This window comes from Lepidochelys olivacea, assembly GCF_965140295.1.
Source record: "Lepidochelys olivacea isolate rLepOli2 genome assembly, chromosome: 2".
NCBI lineage: Eukaryota > Metazoa > Chordata > Testudines > Cheloniidae > Lepidochelys > Lepidochelys olivacea.
In genome coordinates this window covers 267784898-267810794 of record NC_140412.1, presented here as the reverse complement: position 1 = coordinate 267810794, position 25897 = coordinate 267784898, and the positions used below count along the sequence as shown (strand labels likewise).

The window sequence follows — 25897 nt, the reverse complement described above, 5'->3', positions numbered from 1 at the left end:
TTTAGTAACAAGCCGTGTTTCTGTCTGTCCATACTGCAGGCCTTACTCTGCTCATCATTCACAGATTCCAAGGCCAGAAGGGACCATTGGGATCACCTAGTCTGACCTGTATAATACAGGCCGTAGAGCTTCCCAAAAGTAATTCCTCCTAGAGCATATCTTTCAGGAAAACGTCCGTTATCTGTTTCACAAAGGTCCTCTTCTTTACAAGTTTCCATCTCTTGGCTGCAGTGCAGTTTTTAAGAGGGAGAGGTGCTTTATCGTTCAGATCATATTAAAGAGGCTCAGAAGGCACAACCAATTTGAGACCTTGACTCTAGTTCTCTGAATGATCTATCTAGAACTTTAAAATGAATAAAAGCCCCTCCTTAATAAAATTCATTGTTGTCAAATAAAATTAACATTCCTGTGGCTACATCACTGACTCCCATACAAAAAAGGAAAACCATTTCCCAGAAACTTGCATAGTCGGTCTGTCTCCTCCCCACCCCACTTTCCCATCTAAGAAGGGAAATTCCGTGATGTGAGGAAGGGACATCTGGCCTTATTTCTACCTTCTTGTAAAGCATCTACATTTCTCAGAAGTTCCTCTCTGTAGTAACCACTCGATATAGTTGTCTGCTCTCTTATGTGGGCCACTTATTAAATAACAGAAGTACTGTATTTAAGACACTGAGCAAATGAAAGATCAAGCTATCACAATGACAGTTCAGGAACAGGACTTGGAGAAAGAAAGGAAAGTGTTTAATGTGTTCGACTACCCTTGCTGATGTTTTGAATATGCTCTTTCATTAAAATTGAATGTCTAGTTATGCTTTGTTTCTTTCCACCTCAGGCAATCTGACACAGAATCAGAAAGTATGTTTAACATTTGCAGTTTAAACTAGGCATACTTAGTAAGCATGTATGCACCCTTTCTTGTTTTGATGATGGCAGTTAACATTGCCCACTATTATAGAGAAGCTAGACATGGATTTCTGCACTTAGAAAATTCTTTGGAGATAATCTGTCTGAACTAATGGAAAAATGTGTGGTGGTGCAAGACTTTTTAATTTCTTTAGTCATTCGTAGATGAATAGATTTTAAGGCCAGAAGACAGACACTTACGATCAGCTAGTCTGATATCCTGCATAACACTGGACAGTACTTAAATAGGTATTTAATCTCCATGAACTTTTGGGAGGCAGAACCACACCTGCCCACTAGAAGGGGCTTACCCCTTAACCAGTGATGATGAAGCTCCCAGTTAGCTCTGGGTTGATCTAAATTTTACGTGTAGAGCAGGTCTGAGTTTACTTGCTCTTGTGTTTATCTGACTGACTTAGACTAAATAAAGGAAAGAAACATACTAGCTCCCTTAAAACTGTAAGGAATATGGTGATGAGGGCCACAGAAGTACTTAAGTTGAAAGTTCTGTAACTGACCATTCATTAACTGAATTTTACTGCAAGATTTAAACAGAGTTTAATGTAGAAAGTGAGTTGGACCTCTAACGCTATGGAAGAAGATCCTATAAAAGACTTAGTGTTGCTGCAGCTGATTCAAGAATTCAAATATGTCAGCATCTTGGTACAGTGGTGTGTGGTTTTAGAAGTTCTTACAAAATAGAATCTGCATTAATTAAGGAAAATACCAACTTTGTTTAAAGTAAAAATCCACTATGCAACCTGTATATAACTTAAATGAACTTTGGTAGTTGCACATAACTGGCATATGTATTCTGCAGGCATAGAATAATATTTTTGAAGATAAACATACTAGCAAATTATTTAAAAATAAATGTTGAGTAGCATTATTAACTATTTAACGATCAGTAATTGACACTTTGGGGGGTTACCTGAGGTGCCTGGGATTAATCACTACCGTTACAGCATGACTGTGCCTTGTCTGTGCCCACCAGGAGAAACCTACTGGTTGTTGGCAACATAAACACTCCACTTGGGGCTCTGTAGGGAGAGAATGTGGGGCTCAAAGGCTAGCAATTTACACACCCCACTATGTTACACTTGGATGCCCAGTCCCTTATTTTCTGGACACCTTCAATGTACACCGATCTGCTGCATCCATAGAAACAATGCATCCTAGTTCATGAGTCTCCCCTCAGTTCAACACTCGCCTTAGCATAAGGCACTTAAACAGATTTATAGTAAAACCAAACTGAAGTTTACTTTTTCAGAGCTTGAGGTAAATATTCAAATAAACGCAAGTATAAGGATTTGTAAACATAAGGTTACAGGTAAAAGCAAAACATAAGACACAAACTATAGCCTGTACTTATTAACTTTCCTCTCTAGTAAAGTATGTCTCACCCAAAGGTCAATACAGTACTTGCAGTGCTGTCCAGTTCAAACAGCTGGGATCTGCCTTTCATGAGACACCTTGCTTGCAGGGTTTCTCTTCTGTAATGGATAAAATCTTGTGCTCTTTTCTATTTTCTTTTATAGTTGCTGACTACTGTATCTTACCACAGTGGTCCCTTAGAAGCTTTTGGGGGGTGGGGCGGGAGTTCTTTTGTTTTTTGTAAATCCTTAAGCCTGCATCTGATCTAGAAAGTGAACATAGTCTATCTCCACAGATGTCCATTGTTCTCAGTGTTGATTGAGATATCCCTGAGAGTCCACTCATCTCAGATGATAATCTACATTTTACATATTTATTTAAATGTTTCCTGTGCAAACATCTCACAGTAACCATGACAATCAGCAGTTCTTAGCTTTTGGCAGAGACCACATGCAGTCCCCTTAGGTGAAATATTGAGAAGATGGTCTGACTGGTTAATATACATGTCTGGGCAAGTCTGTGTGACATTAGCAGTTCATTTAAAAAAAATATTTTTAAGGCTGAAAAATAGGATTAAATGTTTTAAAAAAGTTTTTCAGCTATATTATTATAGAAAGGTCTCCAATCACAGTAGATCAATTTTAATTATTCGCTCACTAACAGCTCCTTTGTAGCAACTGTAATAAAAATGGAGCTACACGCTTTGTATCTAATCACAGTAGGAGCTGTATTGATTCACTTGCTTTATGCTACAAAAAGAAAGAAGGGTGAGAGGAATTTCTTTTGGTATATTTAATATGTCAGTTCCTCTGTCAGTCCACTCTTTTCTGGGTGATCTAACTCACTCAAACAGCTTCAGTTATACTCTCTATGCTGATGACTCTTACCCTTCTCCAATCCACCTCCTTACTTATTTGCTATCTAATCGCATATCTAAACCTATCTGATGCCTTGCTATTCCTTCAAGCTTTAAATAGCCAAAACTGGATCCCTTTCTTTCCACCAAAACACTTTCCACTCTCCCATTCTTATTGTTGAACACACAACAGATAATGCCTGTCACGCAAGCCTGTAAACTGGAGGCCATCTATGATTTTTCTCCTCCAACAGTCAAATCTATGTCCAGCTCTTGCTGCTGCTTTCTTCAGTGTCTATAAGATCCAACATTTTTTTTCTGCCTACACTGCTAAAACTTTCATATAGGTCTACCTCATCCCCTCTTTTCATCACTACAACCTCTTCTTTGGCCTTTGACACCAATGTAGCCGCTAAGATCCTATTACTTGCCCGTTGATCTGTCATCCCCCACTCTTTGCATCCATCCTTTGGCTCACCCTTCTGCCAACATCAATTCAAGCTACCTGTATTTGCTTTCAAGGCCTTGCACAACTCTGCCTCTGCTATGAAATATTCTTTTTTTTTTTTTTTTTATTGCCTACCATTGCCTCTGCTCTGACAGCAGCCATTCTCCACTCCTCCTCCCACCACCATCTCCAGAGTGCCTGGATGCTCAGAATACCTTTTCTGACCTTGTCCCAGCCTTCTTCCCACCTAAAAATTTCTTCTTTCTCTAAGCCTACGAGAAAGTAGCCAATGTTTGCTTTACTCTATTGACAGCCCACACATCCTGCTGTGTACTACTACCCCCTGTACCCTCCTTACTACCTTGTTCACTGTCTTATGTCATCATGTTAGATGTTAGTTTGTGGCAGGACTCATGTTGCTGAACTTGTCTTGTGAGGTACCTAGCAAACTTTTGGGTGCCATAAAAAGGGTTGCATGAAACATCCATTAGGCTTTGTTCCCAAGAAAAACATGAGTCCCTAATAGATCTCTCAAACTGACGCTTTGTGCTTAGCAAATTCACTGCTCCACTGTAATTGATGTAATCACAGCTCCAAATAGATTTGCTTTGTAATTCTCCATCCATTGGCAATGGAAGTCTTAGGACCTTTTTGTGGGAGCTGGGAAATCTTAACACTCCTGTGTATCCTCACTCTCTCTATTTTTTTAAAAGGTCTGGAAATATTTCAGTTTGAGAAGTTACCTACAAACACTGAATGAAGTGGTCTCTGTCTTTACAGTGCTTTCAGTTTTAAATTTTAGAAAAGGAAATTCAGATATACAAGCTGTTCAAAATAGTTAAATTGCTGAGGGGCAAACAATGTATAATTTGAAGCCACAGAAAATAGGGTGAAACTATGCAGCTTCATACGTGCAAACACACCCATTCTCAGAAATAAATTGTTCCTATATGAAGCACATCAGCAGTAATCAACCACACTCACCAAGAGGACTCCCAGGCACCTTAAACTCTGCCTCTATAATGTCATTCAAGACCTACACCTGTTCCTCTCCCTTGTCTAGCAAACAAACAACTCTACAGATCATACAGTCATCAACACTCCTTATAAATATTGCTGTAATATAGTTCACAAATTCAGTATTCCAGAAATACCTTTAATCCATAAATACTTAAAGTTCTAAAGGACAAACTATGCCTCATTCCCTGCCCCACCCCAGAGGCCTGGCCTCTCCCACATCCTGAACCCCTCATTCCCGGCCCCACCCTGCAGCCCTCACCCCCATATCCCAACCCTCTGCTCCAGCTCTGAGCCCCTCCCACACCGCAAACCCCTCTGCCCCAGCTCCGTTGGGTCGTGGGCATCAACAATTTTCTTCAACTGGTTTGCCAGGAAAAAAGTTTGAAAACCACTGTTCTAGGGGCAAGCCAACCCTGATACCATCACTGCAACTATCTCTGGTCTGCCACCAGTCCCCAGACTCTCTGGCACCAAATGGAAGTAGAGAGGGTACCGGTCTCCCCTTCTATGACAGGAGTTCTAAAAGGAAAGGGAGAGGTTACAAGTAGCATCAGCCTCTTCCCAACAAGGTCACATAGGTACTTTAGTGGGCCCAAGCAGACCTTTTGAAGGTGTGCCTGGGAATACTATACCAGTTCCTGTCTCCACTTTTATTTTCGGACTGTCCCACTTCAGTTCTGGGGTTCTGCATAACATTGGACCACTGCGTGCTAAGTACTGTGATAATCGACTGTGCCCTACAGTTTTCATCTACCCCTTCCCATCCTGGTCCCTGTTCAGGGACCCTTCTCATGAGCAACTTCCCACCTAGGAGATGCACTCCCTCCTACAGATAGGGACTGTGGACGAGGTTCCTCAAGACTTGAGAGGGAAGGGGTTTTACTCCTGATATTTCCTAATCCTGAAGACCAAGGAGGGCCTTCAGCCCATTCTGGACTTGCGTTAACTCAACAGATATCTCAAGAAACTGAAGTTCCGCACGGTCTCCCTGGCCTCCATCATTCCCTCCCTGGATCCAGGGAATTGGTATGCCACCCTTGACTTAAAGGACTCCTACTTTCACATTTGTATCTTCTGTGGCCACAGAAGATGTCTCAGATTTATTGTGAACCGATGCCGCTACCAATTCTTCTTCGAGTGCTGTCCCTGTGGGTGCTCCATTTCAGGTGTTGGTGCGTCCTGGCACCGTTGATCAGAGATTTTCAGTAGCAGTGTCCATCAGAGATGCACATGTACAGTAGTCATCTCATGGTGCCGTTGGCACTTTGACCATCGTGTGTGTGACCCGACCCCTCAGTTGCTTTTCAGCTGTCCTCTGCCTGAGACGGAGCTCCATAGTGGTGTTGAATGACAACCTAGGAAAAATAATTAGAAATAGTTAGAATTAATTAGTGATAGTTAGGTCTTGGTTACTAGTTTAGACATTTGCACATTTTTTTTGTTCTCCCTTCAAAAAAAAAAAAAACCCCTCCTTTCATTTATTCTGTTTTTAAAACGACATCAGCGAGGGACATTAAAAACATGCCTGGTTCACCAGGCTTCAAAAGATGTCCTCGTGCAAGGACTCTGTGCTGATTTCTGATGGCCACTCACCCTGCATCCACAGCTTAGGTCAGTTGCGCACACGACAAAGGTGTACTCACTTCAGCAACCTCAAAGCTTGAGTCACATGGAATAGAGATCTCTGCCTGAAACTTATTCTTATGGAGAAATCCCTTCAGCTAGCTTCTGACCCTGGACAGCAGAACCCCTCAACCAGGGACTCTCCCAGCATGTCATTTCTGGAAACCAGTATCATTCCTTCAAGAAAGTGAGGAAAAGAGCCACATTGTCCCCACAGAGAGAACCTTTTGAAAAAAAAGCCGTATTCTGCAACATTGCTATTGTCGTTGCAGCGTATGCCAAGAGTGAGCACTTTTGATGCACCGGGAACTTCCGGCACCGCCTGCAATGGGGCTGCTGCTGGCAAGGTTAAGGAGTCGAGGCAAACACAAGCCAAACTCCTCCTACACAGCACCGACAACACCCACTACTTCTTGACCCAAAAGAAAAATGGTGGATGGAAACCCATATTAGATCTCAGAAAACTCAACAAGTTTGTACAAATCCATATATTCAAGATAGTCACACTGACTTAAATAATCCAAGCAATGGAAAAGGGAGACTGGTTTTCACCCCTGAACCTACAGGATGCATGCTTTCACATTACCGTAAATCCTGCATACAGAAGGTTCCTATGGTTCACAGTAGGAAAAGATCACTTCCAATACAGTGTGTTGCCATTTGGATTTTTGACTGCTCAGAGAGTCTTCTCCAAACCCTAGCGGTAGTAGCAGAAAGTTGCACAGACCAGGAATAATGATATTCCCATATCTAGACAAATGCCTACTGAAAGGTCCTACCCAATCAGAAATGAGACACATTACCCAGAGGACTGTCACCCTCTTTCAGACCCTAGGGCTACAAATAAATGAACAAAAATCAACTCTAATTCCAGTACAACAGTTGGATTTCATTGGGGCACATCTGGACTACAGGGATGGCTAAGCTCAGTATACATATCAGACAAGCGCAGTCTAAACAAAAGCCTAACATTGACACCAAAAGTCCAGAATTCATTATATTGGTGGACAAGACCAGTGAATGTGTGCAATATAACTACACATCAGCCTTCTCAAATTGCACGTGGTTTGCAACATGTATGTTAACTTCCTCCCAGTGATAAAGAATAAAACAGTAAGAGTCCTTACAGACAACATTGCATGTATGTTTTACATAAATCAACAGGGAGGAGCCCGTTCTCATACCCTGTGCACAGAAGTCATAAAATTATGGAACTGGTGCATAACTCACAACATCACCATTACTGTTTCCTACTCCTGGGCCGCCAGAACACGATGTCAGACACTCTAAGCAGACACTTTTCCCAAGATCTCTAGTGGGCACTGAACACCAGTGTCTTACAACACATATTCCAACCGTGGTGGTTCCCCTGCATTGACCTATTTGCCACACAATGAAACAACAAATATCCGCAATTTTGCTTACGAGCAGGACTGGGAACACAATCCCTAGGAGACACCTTTCTAATCAGGTGGGATGCACCTCTCCTGTACTTATTCCCACCTGTACCACTAATCTCCAGAGTAATACACAAGATACGGACCGTCAAAACAAGGTCATACTTATAGTTCCGACATAGCCCAGGCAGACTTGATACCCATATCTGTGCACCATGTACTCTCCCTCTCCAACAGGGCCATCTCTCACAAGGAGGAGGTCAAGTCCTCCACCTGAACTTGGAGAAACTTCACCTAAAGGCGTGGCTCCACCATTACTAGTTAACCTGCTTGGAACAAGTAAAACAGGTGTTAGTAAACAGCAGAAAACCAACCACACATACCACTTATCTCCAAAAATGGATAAGGTTCTCCTTATGGTGCCTGAACAAACATGTATCTGTACTTACAGCACCACTTTCGTTGGTCTTGGAATACATATTAGAACTAAAGAATTCAGGGTTTTCTACAAGCTTTGGCTGATAAGTGTACTACAGCATTCTCACCTTTCTCCATAAGCTTGATGGCGTATCGATATTCATGCTCCTGATGATGAAACACTTCCTCAAGGGCATACAGAATATGTACTGGAAAATAAGTGACCCTAGACCAGCATGGGACTTAACGCTGGTGCCTCGGAAGCCTTACCAGAACCACATCCGAAACACTAGCTACCAGCTCTCTACTTCATTTATCAATGAAGGTAGCGTTCTTGGTTGCAATTACGTTTGCACGGCAAGTAAGCAAAATAGGGGCTTTCATGGCTCATTGTCCGTACACCATATTTCTCAAGGACAAAGTCACACTGAGACGACATCCAAAATTTATACACAGAATATCTTCTTTTTTCCACCTCAATCAATGGATTCATCTGCTTACATTTTATCTCAAGCGCCATGCAAATGCACAAGAGACTGTTCTACGTATGCATTAGCATTCTACCTGGACGAAACAAAGCCTTTCCAAAAATTCCCAAGGCTTTTTGTTACAATGACAAAGCGTTTCAAGCATTCTGCAGTATCCACACAGAAATTATATAAATGGATCTCCAGTTGCATCCATATGTGTAACCAACCGCACAAAACAGAACCCCCATCAAGGATAAAGGCCCATTTTGGCAAGATCAGTATTCTACCTCAATAGCTTTTAAAAATAATATACCAACAGTTGACATGCAGAGTGGCCACCTGGGCCTCTGAACACACATTTACGAACCATTATGCAATCTCAAAGCTCAAGCTCAGATACAGTGGTAGGTCTAACAGTGCTAGCCTCCACTGTGAATGCAACTCCAAAGTCCCTTCCATCTGCACAAGGGCACTGCTCTACAGTCACCTGAATTGGAGCACTCACAGGGACAACACTCGAAGAGGAGAAGGTTACTCAGCTTGTGCAGTAACTGAGGTTCTTTGAGATGTGTCCCTTGGTGGGTGCTTCTCTACCCATCCTCCTCCTCCTCTACTTCGGAGTTTGCAGTAAGGACTCTATAGTAGAGAAGGAACTGAGGCGATTGGGTTGCGCCATGCCCTGCGCACACTGGTCAAGGTGCCAACAGCGCTACAAGATGACTACTGTGCACACACGACCCTGACAGACTCTACTACCAAAAATCTTGGATCAGTGGTGCCAGAACGCACCAACATTTGAAGTAGCGCACCCATAGGGACGTGCATCTTGAAAAACCTCAGTTACTGCACAAGGTGAGTAATCTTCTCTTCACCACTCTCCACTTCAGTCAGTCTACAGCTCCCCAGGTTTTCACGAAGTGCATGGGGGTAGTAATGGCCTGCCTCAGACACTGAGGTGTTCAGATCTACCCGTACCTGGACAACTGGCTGATCAAGGATTGCTCAGAGGCTCACGTACAGGACAGCGTCCACATGGTCCAAGCCACTTTCTGAGTGGTGGGGCTGTTATAAACGAACAAAAGTCAACTCTTGTTCCAGTTCAGAGAATAGAATTTATTGGGGCAGTGCTCAACTCTACCCAAGCCAGAGCTTTCCTGATTCACCCACTAGCTTGCTGTACACTAAGTGAGTGCACTGTAACAGTGCTGTACAGTGGCCATGAACTTCTATCCATTGGATCACATTATGCCTGTCTCTGCTAGATTGAAGAGCCCGTTATTAAATATTTGCTCTCTATATAGGTATTTATAGATTGTAATCAAGTCATTCCTTAACCTTCTTTTTGTTAAGTTTATTAGATTGAACTCCCTGAGTCTGCCACTGTAAGGCAGGTTTTCTAATCCTTTAATCATTCTTGAGGCTCTTCCCTGAATTCTCTCCAATTTATCAGTATCCTTGAATTGTGGATACCAGAACTGGACACACTCTTCCAACAGCTGTTGCACCAGTGCCAGCTTCATAGATAATATTACCTCTCTACTCTTACTCGAGATTTCCAAGGATTGCATTAGCCCATTTGGCCATAGCGTTTCCTCTGTGGTGGTTTGTCTTTCTTGCTCTTGAGCTGAAAAGTCCTGTGAGTGCCCTTCCTTTTCATCCTTGAGTTCTGTCTCCCTTGTATTTCTTTTGAGGACCATAAATAGCCATATCCTTTTTGAATTTGAATTCTTGTTGTCCATAATCTCACAACTGTGAATAAAGTTTATATTGTATAAAATGCTTCTCTGCCACAGTTAATGGCAGCAAACAGAAAGCAACAAACTGTTTTATCGCGAACACTCTCTTATGGGAAAAGGTAGATAGTAGTAGCCCTTATGTGTTTTTGCAAATACAAAATAAAACAAAAAACTCACCCTGGAGTGGTGGCTCCTGTCCTGTGTGGCTGGGCCCTGCTTTCAGCTCTGGTTTTTGCTACTTGGCTCATGAGGGTGGCTAAGCCAAACCTGAGCAGCTGGCACAGCAAACCCATATGCCAGATCACAACACCCAGAGCAGGGAGCCGGACCCAGTCCTGTGGGACTGGAGCTGCCACCTCAACATGAGTGCAGGGTGGCTCATTTTGCAACTCCCAGCCCCCTCCCACATGGATAAAATGAAATAACAAAAATTCTTAAAAAATAAAACACACAATTGTAAAGAATAAAAATTTCACAGGACTCTAGATATTAGAAAAGGAGGCCTTGTGGCACCTTAGAGACTAATCAATTTATTTGAGCATGAGCTTCGTGAGCTACAGCTCACGGTATGCATCCGATGAAGTGAGCTGTAGCTCACGAAAGCTCATGCTCAAATAAATTGATTAGTCTCTAAGGTGCCACAAGGCCTCCTTTTCTTTTTGCGAACACAGACTAACACGGCTGCTCCTCTGAAATCTAGATATATTAGGTTTCTCCTATTTCTGTGATGTCTGTGCCAAGTGCTCTAGTTAGTTTTGCCAGGATCCCAGTCAAATTCTAGCTGCAGCTTAGGGCTTGTCTTCACTGCATTGCTAGCTTGAGGTATATCTCGAGTGTTGCCTCTAACCCGTCTCTTGTCGGCACGCACAAATCTCTAGTTTGAGTTTAAGAAGTGCTTTACTCATGGAGTGTTTTGAAACTTCAGGGCTGCTGATGCTTCAGCTAGTAGTGCAGTGGGCATGCAGCAGCCCAGGTTACAACTCAGACTGCTCATCTCATTATTCTGTCTGCTAATGAGGTCACTGAAAGGTTGCTTTCTCTTTCTTCTCAGGACCTGTCTGCACTGAATTTAGTGTACAGCAATCCAGGGTGTGAATCCAGAAGACTTACACTAAGGCTTTGTCTACACTGGAAACTGAATGACAAAACTTTTCTCATTCAGAGATGTGAAAAAAAATGCACACACCGCGAACGACGAAAGTTTTGCCGACGAAAAGCATCTGTGTGAACAGTGCTTTGTTGACAGGAGAGCTCTCCCGCCGACAAAGCTACCACCGCTCATTGGGGGTGGAAGTTTATTTGTCTGCGGGAGAGCTCTCTCCTGCTGACAAACAGTGGTTACGCTGCGCGCCTTTTAGTGGCACAGCTGTGTCGCTAAAAGGCGCGTAGCATAGACCTAGTCTAAGCCAGTGCACAGAACCAGTGTCCAAAGGGGACATTACTGTATGGCAAGCTAGTGTTCTTTAGATTCAGACCCTAGCTTGCTGCATGCTAATGTCCAGTGTAGAAGAGCCCTCACTCTCTAGCTAGACTAGCTCAATTGGAGGAACTCAAGTAAACTAACTCTGGCAGTGAAGATACCTTGTCATACCTTTTTAGAGTACAACGGAGCAAAAGATGCCTTTTTATCATTTTACAATAATTCAATCCCACTGAACCGTAAAAGATTTCTTACGTTCTCTGTGTGCAGGTGGCTAGGCAGAACTCTTTCCTTGATGGACCACTTTTTGTGATTAACAAGTCACCAAAGAGCATAACAGTTTCTGTTGTTGCAGTTGAGGAAGAATTAAGCCATTCATTCTCACTGCCTTATAATTGCCGGGATGATTGCTGGTATGTGGCTGGAAATGGATTGTTGGTATTGCTTGAGAAGTGCAAAACTTATTTGATCCTGCCTTTTAGGAAATGTTTTGATATAGACTTTAGAAGCTATTTATAGGTCTCTTTTAAAGTGAATTTGTGATTAATTTTACTTGTGAATATTTGCCTATCCTAGTTGATTTTGTATGTAGAGTAAATTAGTTTAAATAAATGGAAGTGATTAAAGTATGCAAACTTTTGCTTTCCAGGCATCATCACGCAGAGTGCCAATGGGCAATGGAGAGAGCAACCATTATCTGTCAGTGGACGTGGCTGCAGGCTCAGATCTCTGACTTGGAGTATCGCATAAGGCAGCAGACAGATCTCTACAAGCAACTACGTGCCAACAAGGTAAGGCCATTCTGTACCTTGGAGATTTTAACCCTTTATACTGCGACTAGAATTTTGTAGGCAGCACATTAATGAAGGACTTCCAACAGCAACCTCTCCAGGGAAGCGATGAGTATTAATTGGTATTCTTTTTAATCACATAAATTAAAGGTGGAAAAAATCTGCTAGGTTATTTAAGTAATAACCTTTGCCAATGCGGGGCTATTTCCTGCAATATATGTTCTAATGTTTTGCCTAGTCTAATAAACTTAGGAGCTCAGACTTTTCTGTCTTGTCTCCATGTTTTATTTCAAAATCCAGGAGAAGATAAAAATTAAGACCTCGCATTTCCTTCTCATAGGCCCTTCAGGGGAGAATATGTTGCTAAACATTCCTTCAGGGAGGGTCTGGCAGGATTGCTTCTATCCCTTTATTGGACCAATTGTGTATATTTAGGTAAGTTGGAGGCTTTGAAACTTGCAATGTAATTTTAAAAACATAATAGGTGGAGTGAATGGATTCTGATCACCCCATCTATTACCTGTATAAATTACATTTCATAGTTTAAAGCCCCCAACTTGCCTTTAAGACAGGGCCAACAAAGGGAGGTGAATTACCCAGTGGCAATGCTCCTGCAGGAACAATACAAGTTCAGCTTAAAAAAGCCCTCTGAGGTGCTGGAAGAAAATATCAGTGTTTTATCTTAGGTGACATTAATCTGGTATACTTGCAGGACCACATGAGACTGCAAACATCTGTTATCTGCCTGCTATAAGTTTCCACATAAAAGGGTGTTAATCTTCCACCTCACCATTTTTGCATTTAGTAGTGTTCCACTATTGATTATTGCAACATAAAGATTGGCCTTAGGTGAATAATTTGAAGGAGCTATTTAAATGATGATTGTTTTGAGTGCTGTCTTTTAAACATTCCTTTTTGGGGATAGTTAAAAGTTTACGGCCTCAGTTCAGCAAGGTACTTGCTTTCAGCATGTCATTCTATTGAAGAAGCTGGGGAATTTTAAAATAATCTAAACTAATCTTGTGTGTGTGGTTGAGTGCCATGGCCACTTCAGTGGATTTGGTTTGGTTAGTAGTTTGGGTGATGGGGAAAAGTCAGAGGCAAAGTTTTTTGTAATGGACAAGGAATGTCCTGATGGAAAAGCAAGATGTGCTCGTCAGTTACTTTGAGGGCCCCCTGCCACCATTGTACAGCTACTCATACATACCCACATAACAATATGCAGTTGATTAAGCATACTGTCACTTGCTTATTCTTTTTTATGTGTATGCGTGTGTGTACAGGGGCAAACACACACCAACTAGTTTCTCTCTAGGAAGAAGATGGTGCCTGTGTTGGCTTGACTCCAGAAATAAGTTTTCCCAAACACCAGTAATTCTTTATCACTTCCTTCTGAGAGTCTACTGGAAAAGCCTTGAAGTGGGAGTCAGTTGTTTCAAGTGTCTAACGAATTTCAAAATAGAGTTAAAGCTTAAAAAAAGCAAACGTTTGCTTATGTAGAGACTCTTTCGTCCCATAGGAATTCAAAGTACTTTGCAAACTACAGTGGCGTCTCCTTAGCATGTGATCTGCATATGGTCAGATTAGTTGAAATTGTGCACCAGGAAGCCTCAAACTGAGTTTTTGGAACAGTGATATAAATTTTTGTTACATTGATGTATTTGTCTTTGACACCTGATGGTGATGTAGTTTGATGCAGTTAATTGATTCATGTGCCAGCTGGCATCTGAATTAGTATTTGTTAGTCTCTAAGGTACCACAAGTCCTCCTTTTGTTTTTGCAAATACAGACAAACACGGCTGCTACTCTGAAACCTGCTAAGTGTGTGTATTTTCTGAACATTTCCCCTTGTAATTAATTGACAGACATTGTCAGTATTTGCCTTATGCTTTTGGGTGCTTTAATCTTTCATGCTTTGCTGTTTTGAGACCCTTCATTCCTAACACAAAATTAAGGCTCATTTGGCTATACCTACTGTGACAGGGTCAGGCCAGATGGCTACAGGAGTGATAGAAGGCAGATATATTAGCCCCAGGTTAAGTAGGTCCCTTTTCCCTGGGTAAGGTAACAGGGAAGGTTCCAGAACAATCAAGACAATTAAGACTGACAGGCTGATTAGAACACCTGCAGCCAATCAAGAAGCTGCTAGAATCAATTAAGGCAGGCTAATCAGGGCACCTGGGTTTAAAAAGGAGCTCACTTCAGTTTGTGGTGTGCGTGTGAGGAACTGGGAGCAAGAGGCAGGCACTATGAGCTGAGAGTGAGAACGTGGACTGTTGGAGGACTGAGGTGTACAAGCATTATCAGACACCAGGAGAAAGGTCCTATGGTGAGGATAAAGAAGGTGTTGGGAGGAGGCCATGGGGAAGTAGCCCAGGGAGTTGTAGCTGTTGCACAGCTGTTCCAGGAGGCACTCTAGACAGCTGCATTCCACAGGGCCCTGGGCTGGACCTCGGAGTAGAGGGCGGGCCCGGGTTCCCCCCAAACTCCTCCCAACTTCTGATCAGACACAGGAGAAGTCGACCTGGACTGTGGGTTCAGAAAAACGGCCAAGCTGAGGGCTGCAGTGAAGCTCCAAGGCGAGCAAATCCACCAATTAGCACAAGACCCACCAAGGTAGAGCAGGAACTTTGTCACACTACATTTGCTACCGCTTGCTTGGGCACCATGTTACAGGATGGTAGGGGTGATTTTGCTATGTAAATCAAAATATTATCAGTAGCCCTCTGGCACAATATTTTATGCTACAATGACATCCGAGGAAGTGAGCTGTAGCTCACGAAAGCTTATGCTCAAATAAATTTGTTAGTCTCTAAGGTACCACAAGTACTCCTTTTCTTTTTACACATAGGAATGTTTCTCATTTAGAACAATCATCCTGCTTGGGGCCTCTTGTTACTACTATAATATAGTTCATAATTCTGTAAATTGTTTCTATACACACTACTTCATACCTTCTGGTCTGGTTCACATACATTTTTGCTGATCCTTGATTTTAAATAATGTCCACATTCTGATGTGTGAATTTGCTATACTATTCAGTTACAACGTGAAACGGATACTTTTAGCTCCTCTCTGTTCATTTGTGTTGGCTTTGTTCTTAAATATGTGTTTAAATATGATAGCAGATAAACTCGGTTTGAAACCTAGTGACTTGACTGAAAATGCAAATAAAGACCGTATTCAATAAGGAGACTAATCAATGTGTTTTGCACTGTAACCCTTGTTACTTTCACTTTGCTGCTTGGCTCTCACATGAAGCAGAGAGGTCTACTCTTAAAGGATCGGGGGGGGGGGGTCAAAGGCTTGATGCAGACTATTTACACTCACAATGGCGGGGAAAACCCCAAGGAGGATAAGGTAAAATAAGAGGAAAATGGTTTGAGAAAATGGAGTACTAAAGCTGTTAAGCATGGATACTGTTGAGTCGTGCGCTAAATCCAGCGAGCTAAAGTCACACTGGCATTGATATGCAAACATTTTTTTTAAATCACTTACATTTCCCTTTGTTTTATGTAGTCATTGTCAAACCTTTTGGTGCAAATTAGGTTTTGTGTTGGAAAAATGCTAATGAGGAAATCACGATTATTCTTGAATGACAATTCTGCCTATATAGAAACAAGGTGGATAAGGTAATATCTTTTATTGGACCAACTTCTGCTGGTGAGAGAGACAAGACAGCTTGTCTCTTTCACCAACAAAAATTGGTCCAATAAAAGATATTACCTCACCTACCTTGTCTCTCTACTATCCTGGGACTGACAAGTCTACAACAATGTTGCTTACAATTCTTCCTTTGAGTTTACTGACATTTTAACCTTTTGGGGCCAATGGGTGAGGAACTGCCATTGAAAACATTAAGACCGGGTTTAAATGCGGGTTTTGTACCGCTGTAACTGTCAGTTTAGAATCTGGAAGAGTTAAAGAAGTATCCCCTACTGTGTGTGCAATTATACCACCAGAAAGGTGCTCATATCAACATAGCTTATTCCTATAAGTAGAGGGGAATAATAATAGCTTGTTCTTATATAGTGGTTTTCATTAGTAGACCTCTTTATCCACACTAGAGGGGGTTCCTCTGTAACAATATTGTTTTCTCAATGGATACAAATACAGCAAAAAAAAAAAAACAGTGTACAGACAAGCTTAAAGGCATCCCTTGATTAGAACAGTGGTCACCAACCGGTTGATCTTGGAACCTCTGACCGTTGATCCCGGTCTCAGTCTCCCATCTCATCCCGCCATCCCCTTCAGGATCTCAGCCAGCTGGGAGAGTACATCCCACCCGCCCTGCCATGCTATTAGCCAAAGATGTGGTGGTTTTCCAGCAGCAGATGATGCTTTAACGAAGTGCACGTTGCAGGGACAGGACAGGCCAGATGCGCCTGATGAACTCACAGTACAGCTGAGATGCAACTCTCTGCCCAAACCACAGGCTGCAATGCTGCCCGGGGTAGCTGCAGCGCTGATTTGATGGATTCCTTCTCAGTGGGTGGTGTTGCCGCCTTCTTACCCTTGAAATGTGCTTAAAGGGACAGGGAGATGTTGAGAGGGGCTGGGCTGGGCTGGGCTCACTGCCTTGAATTGCTGTTAGGCTCCCTCCTCTGATCCTGAAAAGGAGTCAGCAGAAAACTGCCCATCACCCACTTCTTAATCTGGGCAGGAACGCAGCACTGCTGCTTCTGCACAGAACAAGTTCCATCAATGGCCGATGGGTGCTCCCTTGCCACACCCAACCAGAAGACAGGGTGTGGGTGGGCGGGAATCCCCCTCAGCTGCCTCCAGCAGGGAGGGAGTCCCCAGCGGCTCAACAGTTGCTAGGGAATGGGGATGGGAAATCAACGTTGCCAGTCAAGGAAACCCCAGCTTGAGAGCAGCCCTGATTAAACAAGCAGCCCCAGACGGGTTAATCAACACGCATGCAAGGCGCATACCAACCCCATCCCAAACAAAAGAGCAGCCTTAGTTTAACAGGCTGCAGGGGATTAACAGCAACAACTACCTTGGTAATTGCTAGGGCATGAAATGAAATACTCCAGTCTCCTGACTGGGGCTTTGAAATACCATTAATGGAGCAGGTTTCAGAGAAGCAGCCATGTTAGTCTGTATTCGCAGAAAGAAAAGGAATACTTGTGGCACCTTAGAGACTAACAAATTTATTTGAGCATAAGCTTTTGCGAGCTACAGCTCACTTCATCGGATGCATTCAGTCCGGTGAAGTGAGCTGTAGCTCACGAAAGCTTATGCTCAAATAAATTTGTTAGTCTCTAAGGTGCCACAAGTACTCCTTTTCTTAATGGAGCGCGGACTGTTTCCAGGGCAAAACCTGGTGCTCCCAGCCAGGCAGGGGAATGAAATAATTGATTGCCTTCTCGCTGCGAATTCAAAATATTTTTTGATGTCAGGTCATTCATTGTCATAACTGGAATAACAAGACAATTCATTTGGCTAATTTTGGATGATGAATGAGCAATTTGGGGTGACATTAATGCTAAGTAAGGAAAAGGGAGAGGGGGAAGAAACTGGCAGGGAAGAGGCTGCTCTAACCTCAGACAGCAGAGGGACAGTGCCTCTGTCTTCCTGAAGAGAATTCAGTCATTTTCTGGGGTGTTCAGCAAGGAGAACGTGTGACCGGGATGATTATTATGTGGACAGCTGTGTGAGTGTGTTTGTACTGTGGTGAGCTGTCTGTGGGACCGTCACAACCAGCGTGTCTGTGCTAGTGTATCTGGGATACCTGTCGGTGCTAATAGACAGGGGTTTGCACGCTGTGCATACATGCAGGGTGCATGACTGGCCAGGAGAGGTGGGTGTGCTATGGATGTGTAAGGAACAGATGCCAGGCCTACAATGGGAGCACTGCTGTACTGTACGACAGAGTGTCCTTAGCAAACTAGCTTATCCCAGCCAAACTGCGCTTTTATCAGCATCTTATCCAGGGCCTCCAAGCAAAATAAGCTGTACTGGCAAACCCCACATTTGCCTCCCTTCCTCTCCTAGCCCCACTTCTATCCCTCTTCTCCACATGATCACCGTTTTCCTTCCATTCCCAGCAGAGAAGTCACCTCACCTGCTCTTCATCATCTCCTTTCTCTTCCCTAGGACCCTGGCTCCCCATCCCCCTGCCCCCCTACAACCCACCTTCCCTTCTCTGACCCTACTCCCCTGTTCAAAGCTTCAGCAGAGCTGGTTTCCCTGTGGTGTTCATTTGGGCTTCTTTAAAATGCATCTCGTGTTGGAGTTTCTTCTTCCTGCAGTGGGGTGGATAGGCGGCAGACACATTGTCCCCTGAACCTCCCCCTGCACGACAAACCTCAGGACACCCTCCCTTCTCCTTTCACGGAGCCCCAGGCGAGAATGGCACTGGGACTGTAGTGATCATGACGTGGTGTCATAGCTGTTCACGTTTTTTTGGTTTTACATGTCATCAGCAGGGAGAAGGGCTGTTGCAATGACCAGGCAGAGTGAGCGAGGGGCTGGACAGCCAGGTCTCAGCTGAGCTCCTTTGGGCCCTAGAAGACACGTTGAGATCATAGGCAACTTTGTCATTTGCTAGGAAGTGCCTTCTCCTGCCCCATTACCTTCGAGTTACGGCTGCCCCTTCCCTGTGCTATTGGCTCCTCTGTCTCTTGCTGCCTCTCACCCAGTTATCCCCCAGTTTTTGCTACTGCTTCTCGCCTCCCTCCTTCTCCTGGGACCTCTACTTTTTATCCTTCCTTCTGCTGCCTCAACCCCAGTTTGGTGTTCCCGCCTCTTGTATCCACCCTACTTCTACCCTTTCATCCTTTTGCTGTTGCTTCCTCCCACTCTTTGCTACCCCCGCCATCAATTCGCCGCCTCCTGCTGCTTCTACCCTTGGCCATTGCCTCCTCCCCTCCTGACTACCTGGTGATCTTTTTCGGGAAGACTGCTGGTGCTCAGGGGGATAAGCTGGGATCCCATGAGAAAGAGCTGGTCCAGCTGCTGTTGAAAGTGGTGACTCTCAAGAAGGTATTTCTCTGAGTACAGCCCCCCCAGCCTCAGGAGGGGAGGGAAGGCTGCTGGCACAGATTGCCAGTGCGCATTCAGCAGGGAACTCCCTGGTGGGGGATTAAAACAAACGGCTAACAGCAGCCAACAGCCAAGGGGAGTTGGGGCTGGAGTCTGCTAGTATTGAGGAGAAGGCTCTGCCTTGGCTAGGAGCACAGACAGAGTTAGGCGACAGCCCAGACCACCCCCTGTTACAGGGCTTGTGGTCAAGCAAACAATCTCCACCAAGCCCCAGGGCGCGCCTACCCACACAGGCTTTTCCCCTGGGCCTCCCGCGGGGCAGCTGTCCTACATGCTAGGGGGCGCTGAGGGGGGAAATGCGAAGTTCTGCTTCCCACAAGCCTTGCAGGGGTTTTCTCCTTGGCCTGGGTGCTTGCTCAGGAAGGAAGGCAGTCGCGGGGGAAGCAGAGAATGCTGACTCATTTCTCCCTCCGAAGTTGGGGAGCCTGCATGAAGCGCTGGTCAGATCTGAGCACTTGGACCTGACAGATGAATGCAAAGAAACAGCCAAGCTCGAGAGCCCTTTCATTGAAGGGTTTTTGTTCTCTGTTAAATGTCCTGAAACTTTATTTCTTCTTTGCACATGAGCCGGGGTAGAGACAGGCTCTAGTTTTAAACACACACACACACACACACACACACACACACACACACACACACACACACACACACACACACACACACACACACACACACACACACACACACACACACACACACACACACACACCCCCCTCTATTTAAAAAATATGTATATTGGTCACTTCAGTACTGGTGAAACTTGCCAGATGGCCACAGGGTGGTAGGTATGTAATAAACATTGGCATTATAATCTTCCTCACTGAAGCTCTCCGGGACTACCTGTAGAAATGAAAGCGGGAGTGAAGTCTCCATGATCTATTCAGTTATTGGCATCTCTGCTGGGACTGCCAATGGGAAGGCCAGGTGTGCCAAATATAGTGCGTGTGTGTGAGGGAGAGAGAGGTGGTGTCTATTCCATTTCCTGTAATCCATAACCACTGCATAGGTTGCTAAACAGCCATCAGATGCTGATTGTTTTTGCTTACTTCCAGCGTGGGCTGGATTCTGACTGGTAGCCTATTTCTGAAAAGCTCTGTATCCAATTACCAGTTCCCTTAGCCATCCATACCCTTTGAAGCAGGAGTGTTCTGTTTTTTTGTTTTTCTCCCTGGAAGGATTGCATGGTACTGATACTAACCACTAAGGTTACTGATCGATGTACTGATCTCCCGCTTTCATTCAGCATTGTTTTTCTCTGTGATTGCTGCTGTTTCTAGTGCTTGAACTACATGAGTAATAAAACATTTGAGAGACAAGGTGGGTGAGATAATCTTTTATTGGACCAACTTCTGTTAGTTAGAGAGACAAGCTTTCAAGCTTACACAGAGATCTTCTTCACATTAGGGACTGTGTCTGTACTGTGCCTAACACAAGGCGACCCTGAGTTTGATCAGGGCCTTTGGGTGCTGCCATAATACAAAGGCAAAGCTAAACTTTGTCCCAGTAGGGTGTTAGGAAGCGTAGAGTGTTGATGACAGTGAAGAATTGCCTTGCAGAATGTTTTCTTGCTGTAAATTTTCTCCTAGGAATCTTGTCTCTTTCCCCTTCCCGGGCGTAAGGGGGTGTAAGAATTAGTAGCTGGCATTTGTTGCTAAGTTTACTTCTTTGAGTAGCATTCCCATGGGTGCTCCACTTGAAGTGATTATGCACCTCTTGGAGATTTTTATTTTGTATGCATCCTTAAGGCATGCACGAATGCTGTATCGAGCTGCATGGGTAAACCGCTCTCAGTTCCTTCTCAATTGCCTTGGCCTGAGACGGAGCCTTGGTTTCTGTTGACGTCTGGAACATATGGGAAAGAACAAAAATACACTGTATATCCTTGTGTGACAGAAGAACTTATCAGGATAAATTATACTAAATAAGGTGAGGGTCTGCATTTCTTGCTTGTTTTAAAACTTAATATTGTATCCCTTTCTTGGCACCCCTATTTTCATAAGTAGAACCTTTATATTTTTTGATACACAACTTTGGAATTTGCAACAGAATCAAATCCTTGCCAGAGTTTTGAGACACAATCTAAGCATTCATTTCAGAGAGAATGTCTAAAGTTTGCAAAAAAAATCTTTAAAAGATTACTGCATTGTTTTACATTCAGTTATGTTTCCTGAATCTTCATACAGCCTGAAACAATAGCTCTGAGAGGTGTGAATGATTAATTAGGACAGTTAATTATTTTACTGATCACTTTAGGGTTCTGAATATTTCAGGCTTTCCCTGTGGATAATGCAGCACTCGTGATCTAATTTATTTAATATAATAGCCACTAATTTAAATGGAAAGGTGTTATGAGGACCTCCAAGCTCTGAAGTTCACTCTTTCCCACCTGATTTAGCAGAGCCCACATTCAGGGTCTAATCCAAAACCCACTGAGGTTGATGGAATGACTCAAGTTAACTTCAGTGGGCCTTGGGATTGTAGGGCATTAGTGATGATCAGGACATGCTGATGGGTTCTCCTGTGAAGGTTTTTCAGGGAGATGGGTCTCTGTGTATGAAAGGGGACCAATGGGATGAAAATGGCTTTTGGTTTGGAACAGTTTTAGTTCAAGTGGTAACCCTCAGTGGAATACAATGGGGACAATGTGAATATGCCATGTGCCTGGAGCCTGAGCTTTTGAAAGTAGTAGTGTCCACTGGTCTGTATATGCACCCTTGTACTGCCTCATGGTTTCAACCGAGACAATAAAGGATGGGGCAGACTGACCACGCCCTCAGTTCCTTCTCACCACCTAGTAGTCCAAATCAGAGTTTCTGCTGTTCTCGTTCCTTGTGACGCACTTTTCATACATAGTGAAAAACTTTTATTTTTGTGTATAGTTAGCATTTTATTGTTTTTGTAGTAGTTTTTATTGTTAGTAGTACTTTTCTTAGGATTTAAGGACTTTGAGATGCTGCTTCAGCAGTTTTCCTGCTGACCTACCAACCCCCCAGCACCCACACATGGGTACTGGATTATGCTGAAGATGCCAGGGTTCAAGATCTGCACTTCCTGCCCTTGTTTTTGGTCAGTGACAAGCACCAGTGCTGCCTGTATTGCTTGGGGGAAGTCTACATTGCGTCCAGGTGCAGTATGTGCCACCTCTTCCCTGCCCGTACCTGAGAAGTCGGGCTCTCCGCCTTAAGAAGCAGTTTACTATGAGGCTGCAGTCTGATCTAGGCTGGGGTATGCCCCGGTACATCAGCCTGAGCAATGCAGAAGTGCTCCTTCTACCACAGAACTCCAAACACTGGTTCCACCAGTACCAGTGCTATGGACCCTGTGCCGGGCCCTAGTCGTGAGGCAAGGAAGCATGTGCATAAGCATAGCACTAAGTCTTCCTCAGGGCCCAAGAAAGATGCTGCATCATCTGCAACTTCCAGCCATGGAGAAGTAGCGCATTCCAAGGCCCACAAGTGTGACAAAAAGTCATGCCACACACTGGATCCATCGGTCCTGGTTCATGAGTACCCCTTCTGCACCGGTTCTGCCGAAGTCCCATGAATAGTCAGTTCTGGGACTGACTGAGGCAGCTTCTGGTTCCGTCAGTGGACTGTGCCGTTGACTCCGGGGAGGCAGGATTCTGCCCCGGTCCTCATGAACTGTTTGCCCTGGATGAGCTGAGGTCTCTGTGTATTTCAGGACATTGCGCCCCCCGGCCCCAGAAGGGTCTGTTCTCCTACTTTAGACTTGCTGCCTTCCAGCCATGTTCCTGAGCGCTCCCCCATGGCTCACTCCATTCTGACGGTGCCACCATTTGTACAAAAATCCAATTCCTCCATGTGAGAGGACTCTGCTGGTATGTGTGGTCTACTGCTCCTGTTCCAATGGCATGACTACTCAAGGGTTCCGCCAGTCCAGCAACACTACCCCCCCTTGCCCCAGCACACGAGCCACTAGGGGCACCAATGCAACAGCCTCAGGATCCCCTGGGTTGGCCTTACTGGGGTTCTTGGCTCCACTATCTGTCTTCAGAACTGTCCCAACCCACCCGAGAGGAGTCTTCTATTTCACCATTCCATCCTTTTTTGAGTAGACATTTGGGATTGGAGGACACACTGGTTAGCCCAGCTCCAACAGTGCCGCCAGATCCAGAGCAGTTCCCCTCATTTCCCAATGTGGCCAAGTCGTCAATTCCTTTCTCAGTCCTGGATGACTACCACTAATTCCAGGAGCTGTTGTGGAGGTCAAGACCATCCGCATCAGTTGCAGGACATTCTCCACGCATCAGTACTGGCCAGAGTGGTACTACCGATCAACAGTGCCATTCTTCACTTGCACCGTGTGGCATACACTGGCCATGTGTACCCCCACCATGTAGGGGACGGGAAAGAGGTACTATGCTCCCCCGAAGGGGGTCTGAATTTCTGTTTTCTCTCCCCCCACCTATTTATTTGGTTATGCAGGCCGCTAAGGAGCGTGCCAGGCAATACCCTCTCTGTTGGTTGGAGTGGAACATGGATGTTAAGAGGTTAGACCTTCTAGGTAGCAAGGTCTTTTCTTTAGCCAGTCTTCAGTTCCACATCTCTAACTACCTGGCACTGCTGGCTAACTATGGCCAGTTTGCGGACAAGTTACCCCAACAGGATCATGCTCGCTTCCAAGCTATTCTGGAGGAGGGCACATGAGTCACCAGAACCAAGCTTCAGGCTGTAGTAGGCTCTGTGAACAGGTCTTTGTGCTCTATGGCCACTGGAATCATTGAGGAGGGAATCCTGGTTACACTCCTCTGGTTTCCCTAGGGAGGTGCAGAATACAATTGAAGACATTCTCTTTGATGAATCCCACATCTTAAGCCAGAAAACAGATGATTCCCTACACTTGCATAAAGGCTCTAGAGCCACCTTGCAATTGCTGGGTATTTATACGTCAACACCCCAGTGAAAGATTTATCGGCCAGCCCCCGCACAGCAGTACAACGCTCCCCAGTTTTACCACCAGCGACCCTACGAGCCTCCGTAAAAGCATCTGAAGACCTAGAGGTCCCGTCCACCTGGCCCATCAAGTTCAGTCCTCTGTACAGCAAACCCACTCTTCATGTAAGCGCTATTTCTGAGTACTTCTAGGGAGCAGTCAAGCACTATGCACACCACCGCTCTTGCCAGTCACCCCCTTCAGAGGCTGCCGAAGACTCTACCAGCATGGAGTGTGATAATAGACAAGTGGGTCCTAGATGTCATTAGCGCTATATGATCAAGTTCACAACACTACCTCCTCCACATCCTCCATTCCGCTTCTGGGACCGCTCTCACAACAGTATCCTTGCCCTAGAAGTGGACTCCCTCTTGGGGAGGGGCCTGCTCCCACCATTTGGGGACCACTGTTCTACACAAATAAGGCACAAATAAGGTCTTGTAAAAGCTCAGATGCCACTGGGCACTTGAAGAATACAGGAAGTAATTCATCAGTCACATTTTTCCATCCATGTTGCAATAGTGATCCAATATCTAGTTTTCCTACGTGCAAAGATATCCAAGTCTTTGTTTGCCAGGGTGCTCTTTTGACATGCTCTTCAAAACTGTCGTCGTGTGGTAGGAGTTTGGCCAGTGACTTGTCCTTTTTGATGGCTAGATTGAGGCACAAGCTATGTCTCTATGGGGGTGGTCTTTTCTTTCTCACTCTGGTCATACAGCACTGCTACCAACTTGTTGCTGCAAAAATTGCAACTTTTTCTGTCACTGTCTCCTGATTTGTCAAGATCTCTGAAGTGGTAAGCTCTCTCTTTGTTTTGACAACATTAAACACAGATTCCCCCACTGCTCCCTCCCCCCCATACCAAATATGGATGACACAGAGACACATACTGTTAATTCGTGTACAGCAGAAGTCGGGAGAGCATCACAAATGGCATGCACAGGTATGAAGCGTTGCTTGTTAGTTGTGCTGGTAAAGGTGCCTGTTTCAATCCACATGTTTTGTGTATTCTTTTTTTGGAATGCATTGAACAGCAGGGACCAAAACATCTGTATCAAGTGACCTAATTCCTAAGTTTCCTTTGATGCCAAGAGACCATGCTGGCATATACAGCTTGCAGAAGCATCATTTTGTCTACTTCTTTTTGGGTACTGCACTCCTGGGCATCTTCAGCACCTCTTTGGAAAAGCCTCCAGCGAGAAGGAGTGTCTGTGTTGGGTGTGCTCCTACACTCTGAGGTACATTTTGAACCATATATTTATAGAGGAATTTTACAAGTGACTGCTTGTTGGACCACATTTAGAAATGTTTTCTGTGGAGGCACAGGGCATCCACCAGTTACCTGATATTTCTTGCACGCAGCCTTCGATTCTGTCCGGTGCTGACTTTCTTCGGTTTTCAGAGCATTATTATTGTCATATCTATCAAAGATTTCA

The 25897-nt window shown here is 44.4% G+C and overlaps 1 protein-coding gene across 4 annotated transcripts in view; it reads left to right on the top strand.

Annotated features, from left to right (window-relative positions):
* The window catches only part of LOC311515705 (KAT8 regulatory NSL complex subunit 1-like), a 151527-nt gene that overhangs the window by 42837 nt on the left and 82793 nt on the right, over positions 1–25897 (top strand). For all 4 annotated transcript variants that reach the window (XM_084618955.1, XM_084618954.1, XM_084618953.1 and 1 more), the window contains one exon: positions 12317–12458. In XM_084618955.1, coding sequence (XP_084475081.1) covers positions 12345–12458 — 114 coding nt within the window. In that variant the 5' untranslated portion in view covers positions 12317–12344. The remainder of the gene's footprint in view (positions 1–12316; positions 12459–25897) is intronic.